Below are 15,577 nucleotides of genomic sequence, written 5' to 3'. Positions count from 1 at the left end.
TCAGAAGGGAGAAGGACTTTTTACATCTCTTTCTGTGGGTCCCTCCTTTCTCTCAAGACTAGGAGTTGACAAATGGAACCAAAGGCCTGGTTTCGGGGGAGGTCTGGGCCAGCAAACAAACAGCACTTTTAACAATCACAGACACTACTATTCAGGCACTCTTTCTATTCCTTCAACTGCAGACTCCCACACAGTGCTGGCCCCCCAGCATCTTCCTGTGCCACCTCATGCTCATGGCATGGCGATAATCAAAGAAATTGGCCAAGAGAAGCAGCACTTGTGAGTGCAACATGCGGGCAGGTCTTTTTGTATTCAAGCCACCAGGGTAGCAAGGACACCTCGATGTTGGTCTTCCCTCCCCAGGCTACACTCCAAAGGGTACATGCCCTCATGGTCACATTTCTGTTGGCAACAAACAGGGCTGGGGAGGTGTGCTTTAAGCACAATGTGAGACAGCTATTTTATTTTGCATAGTATTCAAAATAGTACATTGCTGGCACATTTCTGCCTTGCTAAATCTAGATAGTATGGCTTGGAGCTGTTTGGTGGTATCATTTTGTTGGAGATTGTGCAATGTTTTTTCCTGGTTCCTCCTTGGAATGGAAAACCTTTTTCTGCCCTCTCTGAATGTTAGGAGTTGGGGAAGTAGGATAACTCACACAACTCTGAGAAAGAACTCCTGGCTTCCAGCGGAAGAAATCTGTCTCACGAACCTTGAGAAACACATCTGAGGGATGTTGTTTTATTTTTTTAATATGCACAGGACTAGGCAGGACATTCTGAAGTTAAATTCTATGCATTTATAGGATCTCTGGTAAAGAAATTAAGGTCTCAGATTTGACTTGCATTAGCATATTTATAACCTGGTGGGGAATGTTTTCCATATTCCTTATGTCTATTTTTGTAATGATACTAATCCTTTACATTTCTGTATCACCTTTCATGCAAGAAGACTAGATCCCAAGTTGCTTTGCATATGCAGGACAAAAATACAGGCAGACATGCTGGTGATATACCTAAAACAGATTGAAAAGCAATGTGATAAATGTGATTGATTGAATACCTCCAACAGTCTTACCTCTTTTTCACCCCTATGCCTGCCTGCTAGGGACTACTTCTAATTCTGAAAATCTTCATGCTGCTTCCAAGCATGCATACGTACACACACACATGGTTTAACACAGACATGCCTCCTCTGTTCCTAAAATGGAACTTTGCCCTCAAGTCACACTTGGTGTGGATTATAGAAACACAAATATTCAGTCCTGGTTAGACATCATTAAATAATGCAAATATAAGGCTTTTAGCCAGATTTTTGAAAACATACATTTCTGTAGTTAGTTGTTAAAGTTATAGCTGAATAGTTGCACAGAACTTGTGAAATATTATAAGGTTACCTCTCTGCAACAAATTCATAATTGTAGGCTGTTACCACCATATTAGATGATCGTGGGTTTCTTACCAAGAAATTTTAACAAGTTTTGAAATGTAACCTGCAAATTCGTGAGGTCAAGCTTGAAGTATCAACTCTGAGTTATAAAGAGAAAAATGAGTTATAGAAATGATAAATTATAATGAAGTCCAAATTTAAAAGCTAATCCTGAACTTCCTGTTGTATTTCAGTCAGTTAAGTACAGAACTATTCCTCTTGGTGTGAGCTTTCACATATCATCTTCAGCCTACTGAAAGCATGGAATGACTCGTGGCATTCAAGATACTCATGCAATATCTTTAAAAAGCAGTTCTTTGCAAAAAATAAGGTCTTAGAAATTCCCAAATTACTAAAATTTACTATGAGACTATTATATTTGACCAATTACATTTTTGGAAAAATAACATATTGAAGGTTTGATCAGAAGGAGAAATAGCTTTATTTCAATGAAAAAATGTTGATAATTTCCTTCATAAAGTGAAAAACAGTAATCCTGTCAGGTCAGCCCATAATTAGATCTGAGTTGAGACATTATTATTTTACAAAGAGTCATTTCAGATGTATTAAGAGGATTTTGTTCAGTATTAATCATAGTTTTTCCCTTCTTTCATTTTTAAATTTTTGGAGACAATATGCTTAGGCAGATTTGGCTGTAAAATAAATAGGAAAAATCAATTCAACTTTGCATCTCTTAAAATATCCTCAGCAGCTTATTTTCAGTGAAGCATGGCACAATCCTAGCACACAAAATCACATCACATAGGGCACACATAGGGCCTTTAGTGCAGGACAGCATAACCATTGTTAGCACTTGAAACAGCCTGAAATTTGGGTAACACGTGCCAATGGCTTTGAAAATCGTCATGAGGTATTTCACAAATACAACTGAGATATGTAACAAATGCAGCAAGAACAACTTTGTTATGCTGCCTGGTCCAAAAAGCAATGTTTTTAGCATATGTTGTTAATGGAAGCCTTAGCTGTGCTTGATCGCTTCCCAAATAATCTGTTTAAACACCAAGCATTAGGCTCAAAAGCTGAGCACTTTCGCAGAGGAGGTGGGTTAACAATTCACAATACTAAATACTGCTTGATCTGCTGAGACATTCAATCTGGCAAGAGCATGATTTTACTTAAGGGTGCTTTGAGTAAGGAAGTTGCCAGAGGTGGGATGCTTTCCTCCTGGCTGAGGTCAGGCTGCCGGAGTTGGCTCTTCTGCTGTTACATGGAGTCCTGCCATCCCTTTCCTTCGTGGTCTTGCTGCTTTTAGCTGTGTGTTTGCATGCATGTGTGTGTATTCATGTCTGAGCTCCCCTTTCCTGGCAGCTGCTCTGGGTGGGTTGTGGATACATTTTCTGGAGCCTCCCAAAGCACTGTTACTGCTTCCCTGGTGTACGAGGAGCAGCTTCATTTTCTAGAGAGATGCATCCAGTTGAAATGTGCACCATTACTGGCTGAGGAGAAACAGAGCTTTCCTCTAGTATGTCAGTGCATGGATACTGTCACTTCTGTGGTGCCTCTGAGGCCTGCCTGTCAAAGACAAGAACATGAGGGAGCTGCACTGATAGTGCCTTTCCTCTTGCACACATCCTGCATGGGGCAGATTAGCTGTGTGCTTTCTTGTGATGTGCTCGAGCAGAGTCTTGGAGAAGGGTGGAAAATTTGTCCAAGCATTGCTGCTTCAACAGAAAGCTGTGTGAGTTCCCCTGCTTTTAGTAGCATGTATCTTTCTTTTACTGCTGCTAATGCAGAAAGCAGCTGATGGTATTCTGTGGAGCTCACATTATTTTTATAGTGCTTTGTCTTTGGAATAAACCAGAGCATGCTACCTGTCAAGAGTGGCAAGGATTTTAGAGAGGAAGACAGGCCATGAATTCTCTTGGGTGCTTTTCACTTCCTCCAGATCTCCGAGATATGCAGAGTGCTATAGCGTGCCATCAGAAACAGAGCAGCTCCTTAAAAATAGAAAGGATTGCCATTTGTCATTTTAAAGTGCCTTCAGCATGCACACGCCTATTTAGGTTGTTAGATCATTTCGTCATGCACTTGTGCAACACCTCGTCCCAATCCATTAATTGCAGCTCTTTCCCTCTGCTGTAATACAAACAGTGATGATAAATTAATGTCTGGCTTGGCAATATTGCTACAGTCTCCAATTATAAGAAAGTGTTTTCATTTAGAAAAGATAAATCAAATGGCAGATTCCATTGTCTCTCACTCTTCCTGCCTCTGAGCAAACTAGTCCTTGTTGTCAACTGTGTGACTTGATGCAAGGGAGGATGACTCCTGCCCTTAAGATAAGGGTAGCACGTCAGTAGTTTTTTTTTTCTAGGGGGGGGATCTTTTCTAGATTTGTTAACTAGTTCAAAATAGAAAAGAAAAGGGCACTCTCTTGAAAACAGTAGACAAAGGTTTCAACAGTAGCAAGAATAAGAGTGGGCAGAAGTGAAATGCATTGCAAACATGATGCTCATTCTAAAACCCAAGTCACCAGCACTGGAATGATAATAGGTTGTTGTTGTTGTTGTTGTTGTTCACACTTGATATTCTTGGAGTGTTCCTATAATTGATAGAGAGTGGACAAGCCAGAATCTCCAGATAATCAACTTCTTTGGACGTGCCCTCACAAGGCAAACGCTGCTGCCATTGGCCTTGGTCTGGTCAGATTGAGCTCACCTAACACAATGGCTGAGAACAAGATGACTGACATTACTTGGACATACTTTACCAAGAATAAACATCCACAGAACCACTGCTCTTTACTGCTGTCAAGGACTCCCTGAATTTCCTGGAGAGTTGAGAATCAGCTGCTAGCAGCACCCCTGTGATCTGCTGGGTGGTTGCACTGGCACTGTTTCAGAAAGGACTGCATTACCTTTAGGCTGTGATAGTCTATAGGCTAAGCATGTGCTTTTGCCCATATTACAGAAAGCCATGGTACACAAGGGTTGGTAGTATTTTCATGTCATGCATATGGCACAAGACTATGATGAATACACATGACTATTTTGGTCAGTGTCCTCACAACATGAGACACAGAGTGAAAGCAGGGAGCCTTTTCATGCAGCTCTATTTGATATCTGTAAGCCTGTGGAGAAAGGCAGAGAGCTGGGAAGACTGAATGGGGTTCTCCATCACAAAAACCTCAGAGAATGGCTTAGGTTGGAGGGGACTTTAAAGATCATCTAGTTCCAACCTCCTGCCATGGGCAGGGCTGCTAACATCTAGATCAGCCTGCCCAGGTTCCCATCCAACATGGCCTTGAGCACTTCCAGGGATGGGCACCTACAGTCATTTTGGGCAACCTGTTCCAGCACTCTCTGAGTAAAAAATGTCTTCTTAACATCTAACTTAAGTGTATTCTCTTTTAGTTTAAAGCCATTCCCCCTTTTCCTGTCACTATCAGAGACTGAGTCAGTCTCCCTCCTGCTTGTAAGCTCCTTTCAAGTATTGGAAGGCTGCAACAAAGTCTTCCCAGAGCCTTCCCTTCTCCGAGATAAACAAGATGAACTCTCTCAGACTGTCTTCAGGAGAGGTGCTCCAGCCCTCTGATCATCCTTGATCATCTTCCTCTTTACCTGCTTGAGCAGCTCTGTACTGAGGGCCTCAAACCTGGATGCAGTCCTCCAGATGGGGCCTCAGAGCAGAGCAGATGGAGACAATTGCCTCCTTCACCCTGCTGGCCACCTCTCTTTTGATGCAGCCCAGGATGCTACTGGCCTTCCAGGCTGCAAGAGCTCTCATGCAGATTTCTGTCCCTCAGATCTCCAAATCCTTCTCCACAGGGCTGCTCTCAAGGTGTTCTTCTCCCAGTCTGTACTCATATCTAAGATATCTGGCCTCATTAAACTTCATTAAATTCTCATGTGGCTGCTTTTTGAGCTTTTCCAGGTCCCTCTGGGTGGCATTGCTCCCTTCTGTTGCGTCAGCTGCACCACTCAACTTAGTGTCAACAGCAAAATTTGCTGAGGGTCCAATCCTGCCGTTTATGTCATTGAAAAGGTGTAGAAATCATGTGTAGAAATCTCTGAGTTACAGACAGCTGAGGGATAGCCAAGACAGGAGGATACAGGGAGTGCTTACATACAAGTGGAGGAGTGAAGACAGCATGGGTAGCCATACCTCCTCTTTATAACTCCCAGCTGCTGCTCCTTGGACAAGCTCAGTTTGCAGAGCACAAAGTCTGCATGACAGTCCAGCAGCTGGGAGATATAAAGTTAGGGAACTGAGTGCAATGTGTGTTAAACCATGAAAACACTGCAACGGAGTCCAGCCCCTCCCCATCATCTTCCCTGCCCAGACTACCTTCAGCACCATTAATCTCAAGGAAAAACTGTATTGGCCTTTGAGCTAGGGCTTTCCTCTCTGATTACACTGTTTGGACGAGGCAGTGCCGGCTAAACTCCAGCTGCTTGAGCAGCACATTACAGGCACTCCCATCCCCAGCTGGAGGATGCTATGTTAGGGGACTGCCACCTGGCAGCATCTTAAAGGAACTGCAAAAGGCTGAGCAGAGACGGAGGTCAGTGAACCTGCTGGGAAACTTACAAGTGCACACAGGAAAGAGTGATCAGGGTTGAACAAGAATGATGTTGCAGATTGCACTATCCTGAATAAATGTGCTGCTGCACGATAAAAGACAGTATGTGATGAAACTTCTGATATAATTACCATCTTATCAGGGACTTTCCCACTCACTCAAGAAGTCGGTTTTCCTTAGAGAAAAACCCCACTGTTTTCCCTGTTCTAATTCAAGCTGGCTGAAGCACTGTGACCTAGCTGTGCTCAGTCTCTGCCCCTTTTATCCAAGGGAAGGGGGCAAAGCAGAGTGTAGGACTTTCACTTTGTGCAGATACCTCCAGGGAGGCAGGTCCCACCTTGTGTTCTTGCTCCTGGGAAAGTAAAGAAGACCAAAGGTGACTGCTTTCCTAGAGAGTAGAGTGGGGTGAAAAGAACAATAAAATAATATCCCCTGGCTAAGATCTAGTAACCCAACTTCTTTCACTACCAGGTAGTGCTTCACTACTTCAGCTAGTACTTCAGCTTGGTCTCCTTGCCTGTGTTAGCTTATATTGAGACAAGCTGGCTGACAAAACAATGAGCATCTATCTCCTTAACACATGGTTTGGGTTTTCACTAAAACATGTCTCTCCACCAGCTTTTGAAAACAGCTGACTTTGAAAGGGAGTACACTGCAACCAGTGAGATATTCCTCTAACATTTCAGAAGCCTTCAGCTCTCCTTCCCTTTGAAAAGAGTTCTCTGTTACCAAATATCATAAAAAATATACTTCCAAGCTTCTGTTTGTAAACAAAGATCTGCAGGAACAAGACAAACTTAATGCTTATGTGAACCTGAGTATCTTTTGCCCATATTCACTATGATAAACAGGTGAAGGACTCTTGACCAACCAGTGAGCTCTAGTCATTACTATTGGTAGTAGTAGTTGGATAATTTTTTGTTAATGTATAAATAAATTTGCACCCATGGAAGAGCTTGAGAAAGAGAGAGAAAGAGCTAGAGAGAGGAGTCCCTTTTTAATTCTAGAGCTGGCACAGATAGTGAACCAAACTTCCTTACCATGTCATTAGAACACCTTCAGCTACAATCTCTTAGGACCAATGTTTGATGTGCCAGCTCAGCTAAGCCAACTGAGCCAAGAATGCTCTGTGTGTTCCCATATATTGAGGCTGTCAAGGTGTTTGCCAATTAATGGCATTTTTTAAACACGATTAGAGGAAAGCCTAGTCTGCTGGTCATAGAGGTCATCTAACCTAGATCATCCAACCTAGCTGATGATCTAGATGTGAAAGGTTCTATGTATTCCCCAGTAGATGCCCTGTGCCTCCTAGATCCGTCCCCCAAACATGGTGGAGCTGAAGGCAAAGGGACAGCTATGATGACTTACCACTCTGTGTGTGCATCATCAATAACCAGGAGGATCTTGGGTTTCTGAGCCACAGGTGGTGTAGTACTTGTTGAATGATCAATCAGTCCTGCAGCTGCTTGTGTGGTTTGCTTCATGGCACTGGAGATGGAGCTGAAAATGCTGGTGCCAGTAGAGGAAGACTGCGAGGGCTGCGGTGGTTGTGGGTGCTTTCTCTCCATGGCAGGAGAAACTGGGGAGCTTGTGGAGTTGTCAGGACGCTGCAAGTCCATCATGTAGCCATTGGGCAGATTTGCCACAAAACTACTGTCAGACAGACGTCTCCGGAGGAAATTCATTGTTGTAGTGTTGTGTGGAAACCTCAGCGAGACCAAGACTCTGATGGGGTCACCAGTCCTGCAAAAACACTTTTGTGTGTGTAGGGAACTTTGCTGTTGTCCTGGTAGGTTTTCCTTCTTGAAATCCTGCTGGAGAAATATGCCTTTGTTTTTCAGTTACGTTCCCTTTCTTTTCCTGTGGAAAGAGAGTTAAACACATACATGTGGGGTACATACTATGAATTTTGCATAACGAAGACTATTCTGGCCTTTTAAATGAGTACATTAATCAACAGTGCGAGGGTAAAGGAGTGCTTGTTTCTCTGTGGCATGCTACATTAGTAGAAACAAGCAGATGTGGCAAAGTAGATTTCAGGGCCTCTTGCCCATCTCAAAACAATTTTCAGTCAGGGCTGACCAGCTTAGGCACTGACAATCCAGAAGAAATGGAAATAAAGCTCCCAGCATACTTACAAGTTTTTTCCCCATAATTCTGACTATAAATGATGGTTTTTAAAAGAGAGACAGTTATTTCTGATATTGTCCTAATATGTGTAATAAGCATAGTATGATTATTACAAAATAACCAGAAGATGGTCCAGCAGGATAGAGAATTGTATCATCTTTGGCAGGCTTGTTAGTGAGGCTCCACAATTAAGAAGCAAACATCTTAAATTGAAATAGCATGAAGAAAACAAGCAGTGGAAAAATCCTCCTACACATCTTGATCAAGTTCAGTGGAATCTTCAAAATACGCTTTTCTGTCCCTGCTGCTCCCTGCATTTAAAATTATTAGACTTAGAACCAGTTGCATACTGGTTCCTGCTAGGCAGATACAGCGAACAACCTGCCTTTCAAGTTTTACTAGTGGGATCTTTGCAGGAACTCAAACCTGGAAGGTTTTTTTGTTTGCTTGTTTGTTTTGTTTTATAAGAGGAAGGGTCTGTTCCTCTACTCATCTTTCCCAGAGAGAAAATGAACACTGTGGAATGTAACTATCTGGCTCTTTTCCCTTGACCATAGTATGACAACATTGTTTTTACCAAGAACATTAAGTTGCTCAGCAGTTGAATAATTTCACAGAATTAGTACAGATCTATTTTTTTTTTTAATTGCACCTGTGGGCACAGTCCAGAAATGAGATTTCCACAGTAATTCCTCCAGACCTTTTCTCTGCTGACACAGCATTTGAGTCTTGTTGACCAGAGGCTGGTTGGTGAGGTTTGGAAAAAAAGAAAAACAAAGTATAGAAGGATGTTTCTGGTAAAATATGAATGTTATTCAAGACAGTCATATTTGCTACAACAGAAGTGAAATGTACCCCATACATCAAGTGAGATGAGTCAAGTGAATCTCTGGTATTGCTATTAAAACACATCATTTTGAATGAGCCTCTACAAATGCAAGGACTCCTTGCCTCGACCTCCCCACAGTGGCCTTCCTCACTGCTTGCACTTTTGTCCCAGTCTCTAACTACCTCCAGATGGCAGGAGATTGTTTCCTCCCACTTGGTCCAAAAGAGCTCAACATTTGTGATTCTTCCTCCTGGAGCTATGTCTGAAAATTTATGAAGAACCAAACCAGTTTTAAAATGTCATTTAATTTCAACTACGTGGATTTACAAAGCTTTAAAGACATAGGCTTCAGAACTCTACATCCATAGTTCTCTTAGCCCCCCAGAACCTTAGTGAAGCTCACTCAGAGGAGCCTGCCTGGAATAAGACAGCTACAAATAGCTCCTTAGCACTGTCCTCTGAATCTATAGCTATCCATCACCCTCCTGAACTCATGGGCATAGGAGTTATCTGGAGCAGAGGGCTCTCTGCTGAAGCTGCTGACACATCACCTTATTAGAGCGATTTTTCTTTTAGGTTCTCAGCCCTGGCAGTACAACTCCTCTGTGCTTTCTGGAGCCTGGGGGTAGTCTTTTCCCAGGGAACAGCTGAGGAAATCTTTAATGACTTCCTGCCACATTTACAGCTGATAACGTATCTCAAAGCATTGTGCTGACTTCCCACCCAATCCTGGTGTGCCTGTCAACTGCACAAAATCAGCAGGCACACACCAGCAAGCACCTCAGTAGCCCTCTCTGGTTATGCTGCAATTGTTCCAAAAAGAAGGTGCCATATCCATGAATTATGATCCAGATACTTACCTCATACATATTTCTATACACATTTGGCATGCTCTTGTAAACGAGTGTTAGCACAGAGCCATACACAGTTACCTGTCCAGGATGACCACAGTGGTAGATCCTACAAAGACTTTGGGCCCTTTACATACTACAGACTGGGTAAAAACATGCTCTGCTGTTCTCTCTTTAGGAACTAGTGTATTCTACCTCATGTAAAACATGTAAGAACAATTACTTCACTTCAATAGCAGCACATTTAAGTGTTGCTCCAGTCCTGGTTAAGAGAAGCATCCAAGATATCAGTAAGCCATCAGAATGGCTCCAAATGATTGTCTGGTGACTGTGCACAGCAATTAGGTGTGCTCTATTGGAGAATCTTGGCATAAGCTGGCAAGAGGTAGGACACAAATGTGATTTCAATACCAGCTTCAGGAAAGAAGTTTAGCACCAGACTGCCTCAGCTGCTGGTTCCTGCTGTGACAGCTCTCAGCCATGGGAAGGAATCTGGCCCCAGCCATACAGGCTGTACAAGGCTGATTTCACTAGCTTGTCTCCTTGGGATGAGGTCCAGTAGGACTCGCACGCTCTTGAACTGTTTCTTCCCACTGCCAGGTGCCTGGCTGTTTCCTCCTCTGCAAGTTTTCAGTCTGCTAAAGAAAATGGGCTGCTTGCAAGCAGCATCAGCAAGTGGGAAAATGGGAAAATACCTCCTGTAGGATAAGGGTATGAAAGTGTGTGGTTTAGGACATCATAGGGCTAGGAGGGGCCAGAGTATCCCATGACCACTTGTCTCCTGGACTCTTTCAAACAATAATATTTAGAGTGCCTCATCATTTTTTCCACCAGGGGTTTGCTAGTGGAAGGTGTTGCCCAGGAGACACTGCAGGATGATAAAACTGTCTTGTCCAGAAAGATTGGGATGCTGTGTTGGGCTGGCACTGTCTCTACTTGCTGCAAAGACTGGGCTGTGTGCCCTTGGCTTGGGAAGGAAGGAGAGGAAACCCAAGACACTGATGTCATGGGGAAATCTCCCTCCAGCAAAACATGAGGCAGATACATTCTGGAAGATGCTGCTGCTGTGGCAGAGCGGCACCTGGATTTGCTCTGGAATGGGGGTAGCAAACTTTGACTTTAATAGGAACTTTGACTTTAGATTTGCCGAAGAGATGGCACAGACTGTCCTTATCACACAGCTTTTCCTAAGGAGATGAGTAATGTAGTAAAAACGTCCCTCTTCTTTTTCTTAATGAAGTTAGTGATGGCTTCATTGTATCAATGTATTGATTACTACTAGCACAATCACTGAGGAGATCGTTGCAATGGAAGCAGTGCTATCAGCCAGCAGATCCTTTTGCTTACTGGAAAATCTCATGATCTGCTTCTGCATCGTGCACATTTGCTAGTCATTAACTTTCAGCAACATAACTTTTCTTACAGGCACAGTCTGAATCGGTTAGGACTTCATTCACCCTCTGCTTGAAACTCCTATGGAAATCCTGAGGGCTCAGCACGTCATACCAAATCTGGCTCTGCATAGCTCTCACAGCACGCAGCTCGGCATCCACCCAGTGTACATACAGTTCCTACCCTAGTAGACAAGCTGGGCTGTAACTTCAGCAAAGCCAGGAGCCAACATGTCTCTTAGAAACAAGACAGAGCTGTTAGATTGTATTTTGTCACTCCATAGCCACAGGTAGGAGAGCTGCTGGCTCTACACCATCAAGTTGTACCTAGCTTCTGTGTACTCTGGTCTTCCTATGGCTCACATGCAGATGAATCAGCAACTTACTGCCACACCAGGGACAAATCTGCCCACAGAAAGTCCTGAAATACAGCCTACAGCTGAAATACAGCCCATGGGCTGCTTCCAGGCTAGGCAGCAGGTCCTGCCAAGGTGTCTGAGCTGCCTCCCACCATGCAGGAATAACCTGCTGCTGGGAAAACAGTGGGCATTTGGGCCATGGAGCTGCAGGTTGGGGCTGTGGGTTGCACTTGGGGATTGGGAAATAATTAATAAGGTGTAGGAGAATGAGCGAGTCCAGAAAAAAAGAAAGAAAGAAAGCAGGAGAGGGGGAGGACAAGAATGCATAAGCAGAAGGGGAGGAAGTAGACAAGAATCATTTTAACCAAAACACAACACAGAAGCATGTGGAAATCCTAACAATGCAGGCATAGTTAGAGAATCAAAAGAAAATGATGTGAGCAACTAAATGAAGCAAGAGCAAGGTCAATTAGAGCTGACCTTGGGAACAACAGCAAAGAAGCTGGCACCATCAGCTCCTTACTAACACGCAGTTAAACTTCCTGGCTGATATTTTTGGAAGGGCAAGAAAGGGAAAGCAATCTGTTCCCTTAGCATGCTGATAGCACCAAGGCACCTAGCTGCTTTCTCTCAAGGACATACTCCACGGAGACGTAAGTTATCTCAAAAAATTGTTAACATGTTTGAAAGCAAGAGCAAAACGCTCACTTAAGCCTCTTTGCCATCCCCCTGGATTACTTTCTAATGTGCAGTTGCTTCCGGAGGGAACCAAACTCAATTGCACACTGTGAAGTGTGCTTAGATTTCCCCTGAGTTTGTTATTTATGCCATCAGGTAATGAACTAGCACAACCATATCTGCTGGTAACTGATTCTGCTCCTGACAGCCTCACCTGAGCACTACTGGGGGCAGCAAGATGGAACACCCAACACAGATATCAGTAGTGGAGATCACCCTCCCACCTTTCCATAGTATGTCCTCAAGGGGGGATGTAGAGATGAGGGAATGCTCCTCATCTGGAAATGGCCACTGACTAACTCCCCTTACTTATCTGCTTTGCAGATAGCCTGTAGCATACATGCTCAGTGTGAGATATTCCCAGGCATCTCTTTCTGCCTTTGTGTGCATTGCACGGCATGGGAGGAGACTTCTGTCGAGGTACAGCCATACCAAGGAGCTCTAAGTCCAGCTGCATGGCTCTCTACACATAATTTAAAAAAAAAAAGAAAGAAAGAGATCAGTTATTCTAGTCAAATTCTCAGCAAAATATTCTAGTCAAATTCCCTTGAACGGCATCAACGTTCCCAAACTTGTTGCAATGTAGGAATTGAAGGCAGAATAAAACAAGTAGTTCTGAAATTAATTAAAAAGTTTGCTAAGATTTCATGTCACCTGACACAGTTATAGGACTCAAGAGGTTCATGTGTTCAAACTTTTCTTGAGGTTTGTCTATAAAAGTCAAAATTCTGTAAATCAGTAAATTAAAACAACATATGTTGGAGGGAAAAAAAAAAAGAATGAAAATGGAAAAAAAATAGAGAAAAAGAGAAAAAGATTAAAAGGAAATGAAAAAGGAAAAGAAAAAAAGGAAAAGGAAAAACAGAAAAGTGAAAAAGAAAAGAGAAAAAAGGGAAAAAAGAGAAGAAAAGAGAAGAAAAGAAACTGAAAAAGAAAAAGGAAAACAAAAAGGAAAAAAGAAAAAGGTAAAAGAAAAGAAAAAGGAAAGGGAAAAGGGGGGGGAAAGGGAAAAGAAAAAGAGGGGAAAGGGAAAAGAAAAAGGGAAAAAGGGAAAAAAGAAAAAAGGAAAATAATAATTAAAAAAAGAAAAACAGAAAAGAAAAGGAAAAAAGGAAAAAAAGAATAAAGGAAAAAAGAAAAAGAAAAAAAGGAAAGAATACCCCCACCAAAATGCATGATGTGTACAAAAAAATTAGAGCTTTCCCAAATACCAGCAATGATCTACAAGTCTAATGTAGACGTTGGTAGAAATTTTCCAAAGCATGCAACTTTACAGCACAAGATTCACCCAAGGCCAGTAGGCTTTGTGCATCCAGGGGCCCTTCTCAACATGGTGTATGTGCTGTGAATGACACCATCAGAGCTGTGCAGCCTCTCTGGGGAGGCTGTGAGAAGCTGCAGCTGGCAGAGGTGGCAGAGCAAGGAACTGGACACGCCATATGGTCAGGACAAGGATACTACTCAAACTGTCAGATCCCAGTTGTGTGTTAGGCTGTTGCTCATCAGAGTTTCACTTACTTCACAAACTCTTTATCATCTTGCAACAGTAGCAGTGATTTCCTTTGGAAATGATTCCTCTCAGAACTTTCACAGGAAAGCAATGTCTTATCCATCCTGTTTATCTGCTCAGAGAGATCCTTAGAGATGCCAGGCAATTTCTTTGTCAGAAATAGATCACTTTAAACTGTCCAACATGCTTCATTAAACCACCAGTGTATACAAATGCACATCAACTCTGCTGTTTTGTTGCTGCATTCTTGCAGACCTTGCCACCTTCTTGGGTGGTTATTGTACTGGAAAAGTCTAGGCTTCACAAATCTTACTTATTTTTTCAGTCTGTAGCTGTCAGTGCTTTCTGTATAGCAGTTTCACCATAGAGGATGTGCTTTGTCTGGGCCTGAAGATAATACGTATACTATGTAGACATCAGAATACAAATGAAACCATTTCCCAAGGTCTACACCCAGCTCAGAAAAGAATTTGCCTTTTCTCCTCTTTTCCCTGTTATTTCGAAATGCCAGGCAAGAAAAGAAAGCACTAAAAAGATTTTAAAATAGCAAAATGTCATTGTAAGATTGTCAGACACTTAAGTAGATTGCTAAGGAAGATGTTTAAAGCCATGAATAGCAAAGTAGAAAATTTTCTAGTGAAAAATAAAGCTGAATATTAAGATAATACTCCATGGTTTAAATGCTTACAAGAACTAAAATGCTGATTTGCTACTTATTGGAAACAATACATTACTTCCTCATTTCATTCTTAGCATGGAAATCCGGTTGGCAACTAACAGCCCCTGGTCTTTTTGCAGTGGTAATATCCCCTTGTCAATGTGCTTAGAAGGGCCGTTGTGCCCTGATTCCATTCAATATCAAGACTTGCTTATCAGCCAAGCCAGATCCAGCTGGGGGATATAGGCAGGATGGGGTAAAGAAATCTGTTGCTAATTCTTGTGTGCGACAAAGCCATCTACATCTGAAAGCCAGTTGAACTGGCATATTGCCTCAATTTCTTATTTCCCTGGACTATCATGGCCATTCCCAACCTGAGCAACAGTGACAATTTATCAAACCTAGTGCTTACACATGTGCAAAAGGGGCTTCTCATGATTGCATTAAAGAAAAAACAAGAGGCAGCAGTACAATCTGAAGAATTTATAGGTCTGTATAGTGGACAGAACTGTGAGGAGGAAGCAAATATAGCTGTGTTGCCCATCTTTTTCATTTCCAGTCAGGATGTGATCACAGCTCATGTCGTGTGTGTGTCCAAGTCTCCTGCAGTAGCCATACAAGTCCTGATTTCATGGTGAGAAGAGTGAAAGCGGCTTCAGAAGTGCCATTAGTAGAGCAAGGATTTCCTTCAGCTGAGAGATGCGCTGCTTTGAAGAGTGCTGATCTAAATAAAATCAAGAAGCTGGATGTATTTAATATGTAGGGCCTGCCAATATGCATTAGAGTTCGTCTAGATGGAGGGTGCCTAAGGGACTGACAGCTCACAGATTCTCAGAGGAAACTGAAGCAATCTTCCCAGAGCTAACGGGGCTCCAGTCTTGGTAATGATCTCCCACGCTTCCTCATTCCTACATCATTTTCTTTCCAGAGTGTTTCAGTTCTGCCTCAGTATATTGTTTATTCAAAATGCAGGTAAACAAAGTATTTAGCTGCTATAGAACTAACTAGATGTCTTGGAGAAAAAAAGCTTCAGGATGTGAAAGGGAAGAAAGTTCACTGCAAGATAATAATATGCAAAGCATATTTTTAATAAATTAAAAAGCATAATTTTTAATTAATTTATGGTAGTATTTTTTTTA

At 42.4% G+C, this 15,577-nt stretch overlaps 1 protein-coding gene across 1 annotated transcript in view; it reads right to left on the bottom strand.

The window, feature by feature from the left end:
* SYN3 (synapsin III) overlaps positions 1-15,577 on the bottom strand; it is a 201,385-nt gene that overhangs the window by 172,965 nt on the left and 12,843 nt on the right. The window contains exon 2 of the mRNA XM_048933466.1: positions 7,341-7,832. Coding sequence (XP_048789423.1) covers positions 7,341-7,657 — 317 coding nt within the window. The 5' untranslated portion in view covers positions 7,658-7,832. The remainder of the gene's footprint in view (positions 1-7,340; positions 7,833-15,577) is intronic.

Source organism: Lagopus muta, chromosome 1 (genome assembly GCF_023343835.1).
Source record: "Lagopus muta isolate bLagMut1 chromosome 1, bLagMut1 primary, whole genome shotgun sequence".
NCBI lineage: Eukaryota > Metazoa > Chordata > Aves > Galliformes > Phasianidae > Lagopus > Lagopus muta.
This window is presented reverse-complemented; position numbering and strand designations above follow the sequence as displayed.